The following is a 16,516-nucleotide window of genomic DNA, read 5'->3' on the forward strand; positions in this document are numbered from 1 at the left end:
CCCTCCGGTCTCTCCATCTATCCCTCCTGTCTCTCCGTCTATCCTTCCCTGTCTCTCTGTCTATCCCTCCCGTCTCTCCGTCTATCCCTCCATGTCTCTCTGTCTATCCCTCCCTGTCTCTCCGTCTATCCCTCCTGTGTCTCCTTCTATCCCTCCCTGTCTCTCCGTCTTTCCCTCCCTGTCTCTCCGTCTATCCCTCCCTGTCTCTCCATCTATCCCTCTCTCTCTCTCCATCTGTCTATCCTGTCCTCGACTCTCTTCGCCCTCTCCGTCTCTCCGTCTATCCCTCCCTATCTCTCCGTCTCTCCGTCTATCCCTCCTGTCTCTCCATCTATCCCTCCTGTCTCTCCGTCTATCCCTCCCGTCTCTCTGTCTATCCCTCCCTGTCTCTCTGTCTATCCCTCCTTGTCTCTCCGTCTATCCCTCCTGTGTCTCCTTCTATCCCCCCCTGTCTCTCCGTCTATCCCTCCCTGTCTCTCCGTCTATCACTCCCTGTATCTCCGTCTATCCCTCCCTGTCTCTCCGTCTATCCCTCCCTGTCTCTCCGTCTATCCGTCTCTCTCTCTCCATCTGTCTATCCTGTCCTCGACTCTCTTCGCCCTCTCCGTCTCTCTGTCTATCCCTCCCTTTCTCTCTGTCTCTCTGTCTATCCCTCCTGTCTCTCCATCTATCCCTCCTGCCTCTCCGTCTATCCCTCCCTAACTCTCCGTCCATCCCTCCCTGTCTCTCCGTCTATCCCTCCCTGTCTCTCTGTCTATCCCTCCCGTCTCTCCGTCTATCCCTCCATGTCTCTCTGTCTATCCCTCCCTGTCTCTCTGTCTATCCCTCCTGTGTCTCCTTCTATCCCTCCCTGTCTCTCCGTCTATCCCTCCCTGTCTCTCCGTCTATCCCTCCTTGTCTCTCCGTCTATCCCTCCCTGTCTCTCCGTCTATCCCTCCCTGTTTATCTGTCTATCCCTCCCTGTCTCTCCGTCTATCCCTCCCTGTCTCTCCGTCTATCCCTCTCCCTCTCTCCATCTGTCTATCCTGTCCACGACTCTCTTTGCCCTCTCCGTCTCTCCGTCTATCCCTCCATATCTCTCCGTCTATCCCTCCCTGTATCTCCGTCTATCCCTCTGTCTCCCCGTCTATCCCTCCCTGTCTCCCTGTCTATCCCTCCCTGTCTCTCCGTCTATCCCTCCTTGTCTCTCCGTCTATCCCTCCCTGTATCTCCGTCTATCCCTCCCTGTATCTCTGTCTATCCCTCCCTGTCTCTCCTTCTATCCCTCCCTGTTTCTATGTCTATCCCTCCCTGTCTCTCCGTCTATCCCTCCTGTCTCTCCGTCTTTCCGTCTATCCCTCCCTGTCTCTCCGTCTATCCTCCCTCTCTTTCCGTCTTTCCATCTATCCCTCCCTGTCTCTCCGTCTATCCCTCACTGTCTCTCCGTCTATCCCTCCCTGTCTCTCCGTCTATCCCTCCCTGTCTCTCCGTCTATCCCTCCTGTCTCCCTGTCTATCCCTCCCGTCTCCTTCTATCCCTCCCTGTCTCTCCGTCTATCCCTCCCTGTCTCTCCGTCTATCCCTCCCGTCTCTCCTTCTATCCCTCCCTGTCTCTCCGTCTATCCCTCCCTGTCTCTCCGTCTATCCCTCGCTGTCTCTCCGTCTATCCCTCCTGTCTCTCCGTCTATCCCTCCTGTCTCCCTGTCTATCCCTCCCGTCTCCTTCTATCCCTCCTTGTCTCTCCGTCTATCACTGCCTGTCTCTCTGTCTATCCCTCCTGTCTCTCTGTCTATCCCTCCTGTCTCTCCGTCTATCCCTCCCGTCTCTCCGTCTATCCCTCCCGTCTCTCCTTCTATAATTCCCTGTCTCTCCGTCTATCCCTCCCTGTCTCTCCGTCTATCCCTCCTGTCTCTCTGTCTATCCCTCCCTGTCTCTCCGTCTATCCCTCCCTGTCTCTCCGTCTATCCCTCCTGTCTCCCTGTCTATCCCTCCCGTCTCCTTCTATCCCTCCCTGTCTCTCCGTCTATCCCTCCCTGTCTCTCCGTCTATCCCTCCCGTCTCTCCTTCTATCCCTCCCTGTCTCTCTGTCTATCCCTCCATGTCTCTCTGTCTATCCCTCCTGTCTCTCCATCTATCCCTCCTGTCTCTCTGTCTATCCCTCCTGTCTCTCCGTCTATCCCTCCTGTCTCTCCATCTATCCCTCCGGTCTCTCCATCTATCCCTCCTGTCTCTCCGTCTATCCTTCCCTGTCTCTCTGTCTATCCCTCCCGTCTCTCCGTCTATCCCTCCATGTCTCTCTGTCTATCCCTCCCTGTCTCTCCATCTATCCCTCCTGTGTCTCCTTCTATCCCTCCCTGTCTCTCCGTCTTTCCCTCCCTGTCTCTCCGTCTATCCCTCCCTGTCTCTCCATCTATCCCTCTCTCTCTCTCCATCTGTCTATCCTGTCCTCGACTCTCTTCGCCCTCTCCGTCTCTCCGTCTATCCCTCCCTATCTCTCCGTCTCTCCGTCTATCCCTCCTGTCTCTCCATCTATCCCTCCCGTCTCTCCGTCTATCCCTCCATGTCTCTCTGTCTATCCCTCCCTGTCTCTCCGTCTATCCCTCCTGTGTCTCCTTCTATCCCTCCCTGTCTCTCCGTCTTTCCCTCCCTGTCTCTCCGTCTATCCCTCCCTGTCTCTCCATCTATCCCTCTCTCTCTCTCCATCTGTCTATCCTGTCCTCGACTCTCTTCGCCCTCTCCGTCTCTCCGTCTATCCCTCCCTATCTCCCTGTCTCTCCGTCTATCCCTCCTGTCTCCCTGTCTATCCCTCCCGTCTCCTTCTATCCCTCCCTGTCTCTCCGTCTATCCCTCCCTGTCTCTCCGTCTATCCCTCCCGTCTCTCCTTCTATCCCTCCCTGTCTCTCTGTCTATCCCTCCATGTCTCTCTGTCTATCCCTCCTGTCTCTCCATCTATCCCTCCTGTCTCTCCGTCTATCCCTCCTGTCTCTCCGTCTATCCCTCCTGTCTCTCCATCTATCCCTCCGGTCTCTCCATCTATCCCTCCTGTCTCTCCGTCTATCCTTCCCTGTCTCTCTGTCTATCCCTCCCGTCTCTCCGTCTATCCCTCCATGTCTCTCTGTCTATCCCTCCCTGTCTCTCCGTCTATCCCTCCTGTGTCTCCTTCTATCCCTCCCTGTCTCTCCGTCTTTCCCTCCCTGTCTCTCCGTCTATCCCTCCCTGTCTCTCCATCTATCCCTCTCTCTCTCTCCATCTGTCTATCCTGTCCTCGACTCTCTTCGCCCTCTCCGTCTCTCCGTCTATCCCTCCCTATCTCTCCGTCTCTCCGTCTATCCCTCCTGTCTCTCCATCTATCCCTCCTGTCTCTCCGTCTATCCCTCCCGTCTCTCCGTCTATCCCTCCCTGTCTCTCTGTCTATCCCTCCTTGTCTCTCCGTCTATCCCTCCTGTGTCTCCTTCTATCCCCCCCTGTCTCTCCGTCTATCCCTCCCTGTCTCTCCGTCTATCACTCCCTGTATCTCCGTCTATCCCTCCCTGTCTCTCCGTCTATCCCTCCCTGTCTCTCCGTCTATCCGTCTCTCTCTCTCCATCTGTCTATCCTGTCCTCGACTCTCTTCGCCCTCTCCGTCTCTCTGTCTATCCCTCCCTTTCTCTCTGTCTCTCTGTCTATCCCTCCTGTCTCTCCATCTATCCCTCCTGCCTCTCCGTCTATCCCTCCCTAACTCTCCGTCCATCCCTCCCTGTCTCTCCGTCTATCCCTCCCTGTCTCTCTGTCTATCCCTCCCGTCTCTCCGTCTATCCCTCCATGTCTCTCTGTCTATCCCTCCCTGTCTCTCTGTCTATCCCTCCTGTGTCTCCTTCTATCCCTCCCTGTCTCTCCGTCTATCCCTCCCTGTCTCTCCGTCTATCCCTCCTTGTTTCTCCGTCTATCCCTCCCTGTCTCTCCGTCTATCCCTCCCTGTTTATCTGTCTATCCCTCCCTGTCTCTCCGTCTATCCCTCCCTGTCTCTCCGTCTATCCCTCTCCCTCTCTCCATCTGTCTATCCTGTCCACGACTCTCTTTGCACTCTCCGTCTCTCCGTCTATCCCTCCATATCTCTCCGTCTATCCCTCCCTGTATCTCCGTCTATCCCTCTGTCTCCCCGTCTATCCCTCCCTGTCTCCCTGTCTATCCCTCCCTGTCTCTCCGTCTATCCCTCCTTGTCTCTCCGTCTATCCCTCCCTGTATCTCCGTCAATCCCTCCCTGTATCTCTGTCTATCCCTCCCTGTCTCTCCTTCTATCCCTCCCTGTTTCTATGTCTATCCCTCCCTGTCTCTCCGTCTATCCCTCCTGTCTCTCCGTCTTTCCGTCTATCCCTCCCTGTCTCTCCGTCTATCCTCCCTCTCTTTCCGTCTTTCCATCTATCCCTCCCTGTCTCTCCGTCTATCCCTCACTGTCTCTCCGTCTATCCCTCCCTGTCTCTCCGTCTATCCCTCCCTGTCTCTCCGTCTATCCCTCCTGTCTCCCTGTCTATCCCTCCCGTCTCCTTCTATCCCTCCCTGTCTCTCCGTCTATCCCTCCCTGTCTCTCCGTCTATCCCTCCCGTCTCTCCTTCTATCCCTCCCTGTCTCTCCGTCTATCCCTCCCTGTCTCTCCGTCTATCCCTCGCTGTCTCTCCGTCTATCCCTCCTGTCTCCCTGTCTATCCCTCCCGTCTCCTTCTATCCCTCCTTGTCTCTCCGTCTATCACTGCCTGTCTCTCTGTCTATCCCTCCTGTCTCTCTGTCTATCCCTCCTGTCTCTCCGTCTATCCCTCCCGTCTCTCCGTCTATCCCTCCCGTCTCTCCTTCTATCCCTCCCTGTCTCTCCGTCTATCCCTCCCTGTCTCTCCGTCTATCCCTCCTGTCTCTCTGTCTATCCCTCCCTGTCTCTCCGTCTATCCCTCCCTGTCTCTCCGTCTATCCCTCCTGTCTCCCTGTCTATCCCTCCCGTCTCCTTCTATCCCTCCCTGTCTCTCCGTCTATCCCTCCCTGTCTCTCCGTCTATCCCTCCCGTCTCTCCTTCTATCCCTCCCTGTCTCTCTGTCTATCCCTCCATGTCTCTCTGTCTATCCCTCCTGTCTCTCCATCTATCCCTCCTGTCTCTCCGTCTATCCCTCCTGTCTCTCCGTCTATCCCTCCTGTCTCTCCATCTATCCCTCCGGTCTCTCCATCTATCCCTCCTGTCTCTCCGTCTATCCTTCCCTGTCTCTCTGTCTATCCCTCCCGTCTCTCCGTCTATCCCTCCATGTCTCTCTGTCTATCCCTCCCTGTCTCTCCGTCTATCCCTCCTGTGTCTCCTTCTATCCCTCCCTGTCTCTCCGTCTTTCCCTCCCTGTCTCTCCGTCTATCCCTCCCTGTCTCTCCATCTATCCCTCTCTCTCTCTCCATCTGTCTATCCTGTCCTCGACTCTCTTCGCCCTCTCCGTCTCTCCGTCTATCCCTCCCTATCTCTCCGTCTCTCCGTCTATCCCTCCTGTCTCTCCATCTATCCCTCCTGTCTCTCCGTCTATCCCTCCCGTCTCTCCGTCTATCCCTCCCTATCTCTCTGTCTATCCCTCCTTGTCTCTCCGTCTATCCCTCCTGTGTCTCCTTCTATCCCCCCCTGTCTCTCCGTCTATCCCTCCCTGTCTCTCCGTCTATCACTCCCTGTATCTCCGTCTATCCCTCCCTGTCTCTCCGTCTATCCCTCCCTGTCTCTCCGTCTATCCGTCTCTCTCTCTCCATCTGTCTATCCTGTCCTCGACTCTCTTCGCCCTCTCCGTCTCTCTGTCTATCCCTCCCTTTCTCTCTGTCTCTCTGTCTATCCCTCCTGTCTCTCCATCTATCCCTCCTGCCTCTCCGTCTATCCCTCCCTAACTCTCCGTCCATCCCTCCCTGTCTCTCCGTCTATCCCTCCCTGTCTCTCTGTCTATCCCTCCCGTCTCTCCGTCTATCCCTCCATGTCTCTCTGTCTATCCCTCCCTGTCTCTCTGTCTATCCCTCCTGTGTCTCCTTCTATCCCTCCCTGTCTCTCCGTCTATCCCTCCCTGTCTCTCCGTCTATCCCTCCTTGTCTCTCCGTCTATCCCTCCCTGTCTCTCCGTCTATCCCTCCCTGTTTATCTGTCTATCCCTCCCTGTCTCTCAGTCTATCCCACCCTGTCTCTCCGTCTATCCCTCTCCCTCTCTCCATCTGTCTATCCTGTCCACGACTCTCTTTGCCCTCTCCGTCTCTCCGTCTATCCCTCCATATCTCTCCGTCTATCCCTCCCTGTATCTCCGTCTATCCCTCTGTCTCCCCGTCTATCCCTCCCTGTCTCCCTGTCTATCCCTCCCTGTCTCTCCGTCTATCCCTCCTTGTCTCTCCGTCTATCCCTCCCTGTATCTCCGTCTATCCCTCCCTGTATCTCTGTCTATCCCTCCCTGTCTCTCCGTCTATCCTCCCTCTCTTTCCGTCTTTCCATCTATCCCTCCCTGTCTCTCCGTCTATCCCTCACTGTCTCTCCGTCTATCCCTCCCTCTCTCTCCGTCTCTCCGACTATCCCTCCCTGTCTCTCCGTCTATCCCTCCCTGTCTCCCCGTCTATCCCTCCCCGTCTCTCTGTCTATCCCTTACTGTCTCTCTGTCTATCCCTCCTGTCTCTCTGTCTATCCCTCCTGTCTCTCTGTCTATCCCCCCCTTCTCCGTCTATCCCTCCGTCTCTCTGTCTATCCCTCCCCTCTCTCCGGCTCTCCCTCCCTGTCTCTCCGTCTATCCTCCCTCTCTCTCCGTCTCTCCGTCTATCCCTCCCTGTCTCTCCGTCTATCCCTCCTGTCTCTCCTTCTATCCCTCCCTGTCTCTCCGTCTATCCCTCCCTGTCTCTCCGTCTATCCCTCCTGTCTCTCCGTCTATCCCTCCTGTCTCTCCGTCTATTCCTCCTGTCTCCCTGTCTATCCCTCCCGTCTCCTTCTCTCCCTCCCGGTCTCTCCGTCTATCCCTTCCTGTCTCTCCGTCTATCCCTCCTGTCTCTCTGTCTATCCCTCCCTGTCTCTCCCTGTCTCTCCGTCTATCCCTCCTGTGTCTCCTTCTATCCCTCCCTGTCTCTCCGTCTATCCCTCCCTGTCTCTCCGTCTATCCCTCCCGTCTCTCTGTCTATCCCTCCCGTCTCTCCGTCTATCCCTCCCGCCTCTCTGTCTATCCCTCCCGTCTCTTCGTCTATCCCTCCCTGTCTCTCCTTCTTCCTCACTCATTTTCTCTTCCTCCCTCACTCTCCCTATTTTCTCTTGTGGTTTCTCCATCTCTCTGTCCCTCCCTCTCTCTGTCTTTCTACAGGCCACCACCAGGCAGTCACTTTCCCTGGGTTGTGTCATCAGGCTCCAAATTAACAGATTGCAGAGAGAGTCGTGGATAGAAGATGATGGGGAGGGGTGTGTTTGTGTGTGTGGGGTGGGGGGTGGGGGTGTAGAATGAACGTTTCCATGACGACTGCACAGGGCGTTTGTGTGTGTGCGTCACTGTGTGTGTGTGTGACGGTGACTGTGTGATAGAGAAAACGTGTACGTGAGAGTGTTACAGTAATGGTTCCTGCACTTTGGGACGCTACCATTTTCTGTTGCCTGCTCTAAAAAGGATGAGACAGGGGCTATCTGCCTACACACACATACACCCCACACTCACACCGCATGTGTCTCCCGTTGCACACACGTGTACGTGAGTGACACACGTGACGCATATACACTTCTCTTCCCAGTCGTCTCACATCCTGTGTGAGCAAGTGTGAGAACAGAATAATGGTGTTGTAGGTGTGAATGGCATTTCACCTGTCTAGGCTAGCTACACAGTCAAGTAGGAGGACAACTGGTGCAGTGTGTAGGTGTAGGGTAATAGAGATTACTGTCCAGGTGAATCAGACCCAGAGTTCCCAATTACATTCCTATATCTTAGTCATTCAGCAGACCCTCTTAGCCAGAGTGACCTACAATTAGGGAAGGGAAGACTACCACATAGCATGACTCTCCCATTTAAAACCTTGAAATATGACCTATAATTACTTACTATATGAGTTAAAAAATTAAATATGTTCAAAAGCTGCTTTTCTGTTCCGGAATGGTGTGGGAGTATCACAACAACAGAATGGTGTGGGAGTATCACAACAACAGAATGGTGTGGGAGTATCACAACAACAGAATGGTGTGGGAGTATCACAACAACAGAATGGTGTGGGAGTATCACAACAACAGAATGGTGTGGGAGTATCACAACAACAGAATGGTGTGGGAGTATCACAACAACAGAATGGTGTGGGAGTATCACAACAACAGAATGGTGTGGGAGTATCACAACAACAGAATGGTGTGGGAGTATCACAACAACAGAATGGTGTGGGAGTATCACAACAACAGAATGGTGTGGGAGTATCACAACAACAGAATGGTGTTGGGGTATCACAACAACAGAATGGTGTGGGGGTATCACAACAACAGAATGGTGTGGGAGTATCACAACAACAGAATGGTGTGGGAGTATCACAACAACAGAATGGTATGGGAGTATCACAACAACAGAATGGTGTGGGGGTATCACAACAACAGAATGGTATGGGAGTATCACAACAACAGAATGGTGTGGGGGTATCACAACAACAGAATGGTGTGGGAATATCACAACAACAGAATGGTGTGGGAGTATCACAACAACAGAATGGTATGGGGGTATCACAACAACAGAATGGTGTGGGGGTATCACAACAACAGAATGGTGTGGGAGTATCACAACAACAGAATGGTGTGGGAGTATCACAACAACAGAATGGTGTGGGAGTATCACAACAACAGAATGGTGTGGGAGTATCACAACAACAGAATGGTATGGGGGTATCACAACAACAGAATGGTGTGGGGGTATCACAACAACAGAATGGTGTGGGAGTATCACAACAACAGAATGGTGTGGGAGTATCACAACAACAGAATGGTGTGGAGGTATCACAACAACAGAATGGTGTGGGGGTATCACAACAACAGAATGGTGTGGGAGTATCACAACAACAGAATGGTGTGGGAGTATCACAACAACAGAATGGTGTGGGGGTATCACAACAACAGAATGGTGTGGGAGTATCACAACAACAGAATGGTGTGGGAGTATCACAACAACAGAATGGTGTGGGAGTATCACAACAACAGAATGGTGTGGGGGTATCACAACAACAGAATGGTGTGGGGGTATCACAACAACAGAATGGTGTGGGGGTATCACAACAACAGAATGGTGTGGGAGTATCACAACAACAGAATGGTGTGGGGGTATCACAACAACAGAATGGTGTGGGGGTATCACAACAACAGAATGGTGTGGGGGTATCACAACAACAGAATGGTGTGGGAGTATCACAACAACAGAATGGTGTGGGAGTATCAAAACAACAGAATGGTGTGGGAGTATCACAACAACAGAATGGTGTGAGGGTATCACAACAACAGAATGGTGTGGGGGTATCACAACAACAGAATGGTGTGGGGGTATCACAACAACAGAATGGTGTGGGGGTATCACAACAACAGAATGGTGTGGGAGTATCACAACAACAGAATGGTGTGGGAGTATCACAACAACAGAATGGTGTGGGAGTATCACAACAACAGAATGGTGTGGGAGTATCACAACAACAGAATGGTGTGGGAGTATCACAACAACAGAATGGTGTGGGAGTATCACAACAACAGAATGGTGTGGGAGTATCACAACAACAGAATGGTGTGGGGGTATCACAACAACAGAATGGTGTGGGAGTATCACAACAACAGAATGGTGTTGGGGTATCACAACAACAGAATGGTGTGGGAGTATCACAACAACAGAATGGTGTGGGAGTATCACAACAACAGAATGGTGTGGGGGTATCACAACAACAGAATGGTGTGGGAGTATCACAACAACAGAATGGTGTGGGAGTATCACAACAACAGAATGGTGTGGGAGTATCACAACAACAGAATGGTGTGGGAGTATCACAACAACAGAATGGTGTGGGAGTATCACAACAACAGAATGGTGTGGGAGTATCACAACAACAGAATGGTGTGGGAGTATCACAACAACAGAATGGTGTGGGAGTATCACAACAACAGAATGGTGTGGGAGTATCACAACAACAGAATGGTGTGGGGGTATCACAACAACAGAATGGTGTGGGAGTATCACAACAACAGAATGGTGTGGGGGTATCACAACAACAGCATGGTGTGGGAGTATCACAACAACAGAATGGTGTGGGAGTATCACAACAACAGAATGGTGTGGGAGTATCACAACAACAGAATGGTGTGGGAGTATCACAACAACAGAATGGTGTGGGAGTATCACAACAACAGAATGGTGTGGGAGTATCACAACAACAGAATGGTGTGGGAGTATCACAACAACAGAATGGTGTGGGAGTATCACAACAACAGAATGGTGTGGGAGTATCACAACAACAGAATGGTGTGGGGGTATCACAACAACAGAATGGTGTGGGAGTATCACAACAACAGAATGGTGTGGGAGTATCACAACAACAGAATGGTGTTGGCGTGTACCGGTCATTAAGAAAATAAAGACGTGTAGACCGCTGATTGGCCAGCTCATTCTCCTCTAGACCGCCGATTGGCCACCTCATCCTCCTCTAGACCGCTGATTGGCCAGCTCATCCTCCTCAGGAGTATGACATCATACTCTATGATGAAATAGCAATCTTTTTTTTCTTCTTAAATGGTCTGTTTGAGATACAAGTTTGAGTTGGGGTCTTTGAAGCGTTTTTTTTTTCTTTCTCCAATTTATGCTTGGGCCACAAATATGAGCATAGGACGAGTCCATAACATTATTTGGGTATGAGTTAACAGAATATGAACTTCTAAAAGTGATATTTTCACTGGACAGTTAGCTACTTTAAGATAATCTGATTGACAACCATAACACTATGGCTGAGTACCCTGGTGCAATGGTATGTCTTTGAGAGCGATGTTGGAGGTGTGTGTGTGTGTGTGTGTGTGGCCAATCAGCGTCTACCGTGCTGTGGGTGTGAAGCCATTTTGATTAGAACATTAGCAGGACACCATCACCTGAATGCGCACCCGCGGAGAGTGACGACAGACAAGACACGAGCTCTCTCTCCCTCCTCTTTCTCTCCATCCCCTATCCCCTCCCACACACACACTCTCTCTCTCTCTCTCTCTCTCTCTCTCTCTCTCTCTCTCTCTCTCTCTCCCTCCTTCTCTTCCTCTCCATCAGCTATTCCCTCTCACACTCTCTCTCCCTCCCTCCCCATACCGACTCCATATCTCTCTCTTTCCCCAATTCATCTCTCTCTCTCTTCTGACATATTGCCGTATGGCCATGGCCTAGGCAACACAAACGTTGAAATAACGGAACACATGCTGACGTTTGGAGACCAAAACGCACAGCCCCGCAACCTGGCAGATTCCTCCATGTAAAACAACTGACCCTCCATTGGAACACGGGCTTAAAAGTTCTGCGTCTTCAGACACACAGTAAACGGGTTAGGAGCTATAACATTCACTTCGGCCAGACGGATACAGTAGCAAGTAGGTTGAGTTAAAACTGGACATGGAACATGAGTGGTTATTTGGGTAAACTGGCCTCAGTCGCATCTATTTCCTTCTGCACAGTGGGATAGCAGCTGGCCTGACATACACACAGACACAGACACACACACACACACACACACACACAGCCGTGAGGCAGCGTAGTGTGGTGCTAACCCGGGCTGGCGGGCGGTCGCAGTGAGAGATGTGAGGGTCTCCACAGACCAGGGATGGTTATAGCGGTCCATTAGCGGCTGCTCTGAGCCCAGAGGAGAAATCTGGGTCAGAACCGTGTGTGTGTGAGAGAGAGAGAGAGAGAGAGAGAGTGTGTGTACATGCGTCAGTGAAAATGTGTGTGTGTGTGTGTCTTCATATTAGCCCTATCCTGGTTAGTCATGCCCTCCTCCATTAGCCCTTCATGGAACTCTCACTTGACTTCATCATCATCGTCATCATCACTCTCTTTTTCTACTCCTCTTTCTTCTACAAACATGTGTCAGTGGTAACACATTACGTATGACTCAGACGGTGTACAAGACAGGAGAGAGAATTGTCATAATATCTGGGCTGGGGGATTCAGAGTGTGATCGAAGGAGAGAGTGATACGACAGGAAACGGGGGGAGAAAATGACATCCTCACAAGCCGTACTCTTACACACCCACACGCACACCGTGAGATAATGAGCACGGAGGATCTGCTACTGTAGGAAGTTGGCTGACTCTAACGACAGCTTAAGACAGTATAACTGTGACTAGCTATTGAGAAAAGCACTATTCATTGTTTCAAGTATGTCTTTCCCATAGTCATCCTCCCTGTGCTGCACTAGTAAGTACAACATCATCCATGCCCCCCCCCTTCTAATATGTCCAATGCATATCACATTTTCATATATCCAAGTATATCTCAACTCCACGATACCGCACCCACCGGAGTTGAGTGCAACTTGGAGTGAACCTCCGACTTCTTCAAAATGTCAATTCTTAAACCCCGTACCGTGTACCTATGTTTGTTCTCTGTTGAGAGCCATGCTGTTCACTGAAGCCCATACTTTTTCAAAATAAAACGTCAATCAAATACAACCACCGACTGTTTCCTCGTTGCTGTTGCTCGAAGATTGCAGTCGGTGGTTGTATTTTATGAAAAAGTATGGATTTCAGCAAACAAAGAAAGGCACGCAACAACAGAGGACAAACAACAGAGGACAAACACCGAGTGTGAGTATACCAAACCTTAGGAACACCTTCCTAATATTGAGTTGCACCCCCCCCCCCCCCCTCCTTTTAGCCTCAGAAGGTGTTGAAAGTGTTCCACAGGGATGCTGGCCCATGTTGACTCTGATGCTTCCCACAGTTGAGTCAAGTTGGCTGGATGTCCTTTGGGTGGTGGACCAATCTTGAGACACACAGGAAACTGTTGAGGATGAAAAATCCATCAGCGTTGTAGTTCTTGACACAAACCGGTGCGCGCCTGGCCATACCCTGTTCAAAGGCACTTAAATATTCTGTCTTGACGATTCACCCGCAGAATGGCACACATACGCAATCCATGTCTCAATTGCCTCAAGGCTTAAAAGGTTTAAAACTTTTTAAAATCCTTCTTTACCCCGTCTCCTCCCCTTAATTTCCACTGATTTGAAGTGGATTTAACAAGCGACATCAATAAGGGACCATAGCTTTCACTTGGTTTAACCTGGTCAGCCTATGTCACGGAAAGAGCAGGTGTTCTTATTGTTTTGTATACTCAGTGTATGTACACAGTAAAGGTTAAAGAATTAAAAAAGAAAAAATGTAAGTATTGACTTCACAGCAACTTGCGGATATGGTATCGTGGAGTTGAGATGTTCAGTGCATTCGGAAAGTATTCAGACCCCTTCCCTTTTTACACATTTTGTTACGTTACAGCCTTGTTCTAAAATGGATTCAATAAATTTTTTCCCTCATCAATCGACACACAACACCCCATGACGACAAAGCAAAAGCTGTTGAATTGTTTTTGCAACTTTATGATAATAAAAGAAACTGGAATACCTTATTTACATTAGTATTTAGACCCTTTGCAATGAAACTCGAAATTGAGCTCAGGTGCATCTTGTTTCCATTGATCATCCTTGTGATGTTCCAAAAGGCACCTCAAGGACTTTCAGACCATGAGAAACAAGATTCTCTGGTCTCATGAAACCAAGATTGAACTCTTTGGCCTGAATACCAAGCGTCACATCTGAAGGAAACCTGGCACCATCCCTACGGTGAAGCATGGTGGTGGCAGCATCATGCTGTGGGGATGGTTTTCAGCAGCAGGGACTGGGAGACTAGTCAGGATCGAGGGAAAGATGAACGGAGAAAAGCACGGAGAGATCATTGATGAAAACCTGCTCTAGAGCACTCAAGACCTCAGACTAGGGTGAAGATTCACCTTCTAACAGGACAACGACCCTAAGCACACAGCCAAGACAACGCAGGAGTGGCTTCGGGACAAGTCTTTTGAATGTCCTTGAGTGGCCCAGCCAGAGCCCAGACTTGAACCCGATCGATCTCTGGAGAGACCTGAAAATAGCTCTGCAGCGACACTTGGCAGGGTAGCCTAGTGGTTAGAGCGTTGGACTGGTAACCGGAAGGTTGCAAGTTCAAACCCCCAAGCTGACAAGATACAAATCTGTCGTTCTGCCCCTGAACAGGCAGTTAACCTAGGCCGTCGTTGAAAATAAGAATTTGTTCTTAACTGACTTGCCTAGTTAAATAAAGGTAAAATTTAAAAATAAACTCACCATCCAACCTGACAGAGCTTGAGAGGATCAGCAGAGAAGGATGGGAGAAACTCCCCAAATACAGGTGTGCCAAGCTTGTAGCGTCATACCCAAGAAGACTCAAGGCTGTAATCGCTGCCAAAGGTGCTTCAACAAAGTACTGAGGAAAGGGTCTGAATACTTACCTAAATGTGATATTTCAGTTTTTGCATTGTCATTGTGGGGTATTGTGTGTCGATCGATGAGGGGAAAAAACGATTTCATCAATTTTAGAATAAGGCTGTAAGGGACAGGAGACATGGCAAATAAATTATCACGATATCTATATCATTTTATATCATTTTTCAATCGATAACGATAATTATCACGATAGTAATCAAATAATGTTTTAAAGGTGCATATCTGCTTCAAACTCAAGAATATCTTAACAAACCGTGGTTAGAGCGTTGGACCAGTAACTGAAAGGTTGCGAGATCGAATCCCCGAGCTGATACGGTAACAATCTGTCGTTCTGCCCCTGAACAAGGCAGTTAACCCGCTGTTCCCCGATTGCCGTCATTGTAAACAAGAAGTTGTTCTTAACCGACTTGCCTTGTTAAATAAAGGTTACATTTTTTATAATCATGTGAGCTACACATCAAATTATACTTGAAGGAAAATTGTTCCATGTTTGCGGCCAGGGAGCACGCACCTGGGGTCAATTCAATTGATAAGCCTCTTGAAACCTTCCTTTTCGACTGTGCTAATCTCCTTTAGCAATGCAAAATAGCATTTGTGATGTCTTTGTTTTTACGATATTTGCTTGTAGGGCAAAAACGCTATCAGTGTTGACTACTTCGGACGAACATCCCTAGATTGGCTGGTGCTTGAGGGGCGTTTATCAACACCGTGGCACAAACTCAAACACCCTGCATGTTCCAAAGAGTGGTTTTGCTTCAGATGTTGAAAAAGGTTTGTCATATTACCACCCACCTGTCTACGGCACAATTTGCACCGAACACTGGTCTCCTTTTTCGTCAGACTTCAAAAAGCCAAACCGCTTCCAAATGACTGAAACAGTTGAACCCTTTTCATCAATCATTTCTTCGTTGGAAGCTGCTCCTTCTCCATGGCTATCACCACCACTGTTTTCGCCGACATCACTCATTTCTCGTGGTTAATAGTGGCGACTCCATCACCCGAGGTGCTAAGTGGTTTTTAGTGGGCGTGTACCTCTCCACGTGCATATTGTCACTTCTCCGCACGTTCCTGCTGCGTCACAGGGTTGAAATGGACTGCTGTACCCCATTATTCTATATCGACATTATCGAAAATGAATCGAAACGTTTTTATATCGTTACTGAGCGAAGTAATTACCTCGATAATTATCGATAATGATTTATCGCCCAGCCCCACTGTAACATAACAAAATGTGGAAAAAGTCAAGTCCAAAAAAAGTTTCCAAATGCACTGTACTTGGCTAATTCTCTTATAGACATCGCCAATTCAAAAAGCGTACTTTCTATTCTACATACAATAACAAGGTTAAAAATGAGTTGTTACAACAAACACACGCAGCAATACAACCATAGCTATAGAGCAGAGTATTCAGAGGGAACAGGCCTGAAAATAGTCAATTGTCCCAGACACCCAAACACAGAGCAGAACACTGAGAGTGGGGCAAGAGGGGTAAAGAAACTAGGCCATGGAAATGGGGTTTGGAGATCCAGCTCCGTGTACATAGCAGACAGATGAGACGTGATCGAGGAAAGGAGAGGGGGCGAAGAAGAGAGGGGGCGAAGAGGAGAGGGGGAGAAGAGGAGAGGAAAGAATGACCCGTCTGACAAGGGCACAGAGTATTTGGGAGTGTGAGGTTGAGCTTGGCCTTAAGAGTGCGGTTGCCCATCGAGGTTATTGTTAAAGAAAGGCAGAGTCGGAAGCAAGGTGCACATCCACTTATCATTCTCCAGCTGTTGCCGTCTTATTCAAACCACATAAATTATTTTGTGTTACTGCTTTCTGTTACACATGCTAAAGTATTGAAGCTGTATCAATGCACACTCAGACGCAGAATGTCTTACCCTGGTCCTCTGTCGTACCTCCTTCCTACAATCACAGTAACAATGGACATGATGGAAATGATTAACCAATGGACCCTTTATGGGATGAAAATATGTCTTTGTCCCAAATGTCTCCCTGTTCCCTACATAGTGCATCACTTTTGACTAGTGATCAAAAGGAGTGCACTGTCAAGGGA

General features: G+C 49.8%; 1 protein-coding gene across 2 annotated transcripts in view; it reads right to left on the reverse strand.

Moving 5' to 3' along the window:
* The window catches only part of LOC139415359 (1-phosphatidylinositol 4,5-bisphosphate phosphodiesterase beta-1-like), a 435,430-nt gene that overhangs the window by 93,006 nt on the left and 325,908 nt on the right, over positions 1–16,516 (reverse strand). Inside the window, exon 33 of one of the 2 annotated variants that reach the window (XM_071163446.1) lies at positions 16,341–16,365. The exons of the other annotated variant lie outside the window; for it this stretch is intronic. Coding sequence (XP_071019547.1) covers positions 16,341–16,365 — 25 coding nt within the window. The remainder of the gene's footprint in view (positions 1–16,340; positions 16,366–16,516) is intronic. 2 annotated transcript variants of the gene reach the window in all.

This window comes from Oncorhynchus clarkii, chromosome 8, assembly GCF_045791955.1.
Source record: "Oncorhynchus clarkii lewisi isolate Uvic-CL-2024 chromosome 8, UVic_Ocla_1.0, whole genome shotgun sequence".
Taxonomy (NCBI): domain Eukaryota; kingdom Metazoa; phylum Chordata; class Actinopteri; order Salmoniformes; family Salmonidae; genus Oncorhynchus; species Oncorhynchus clarkii.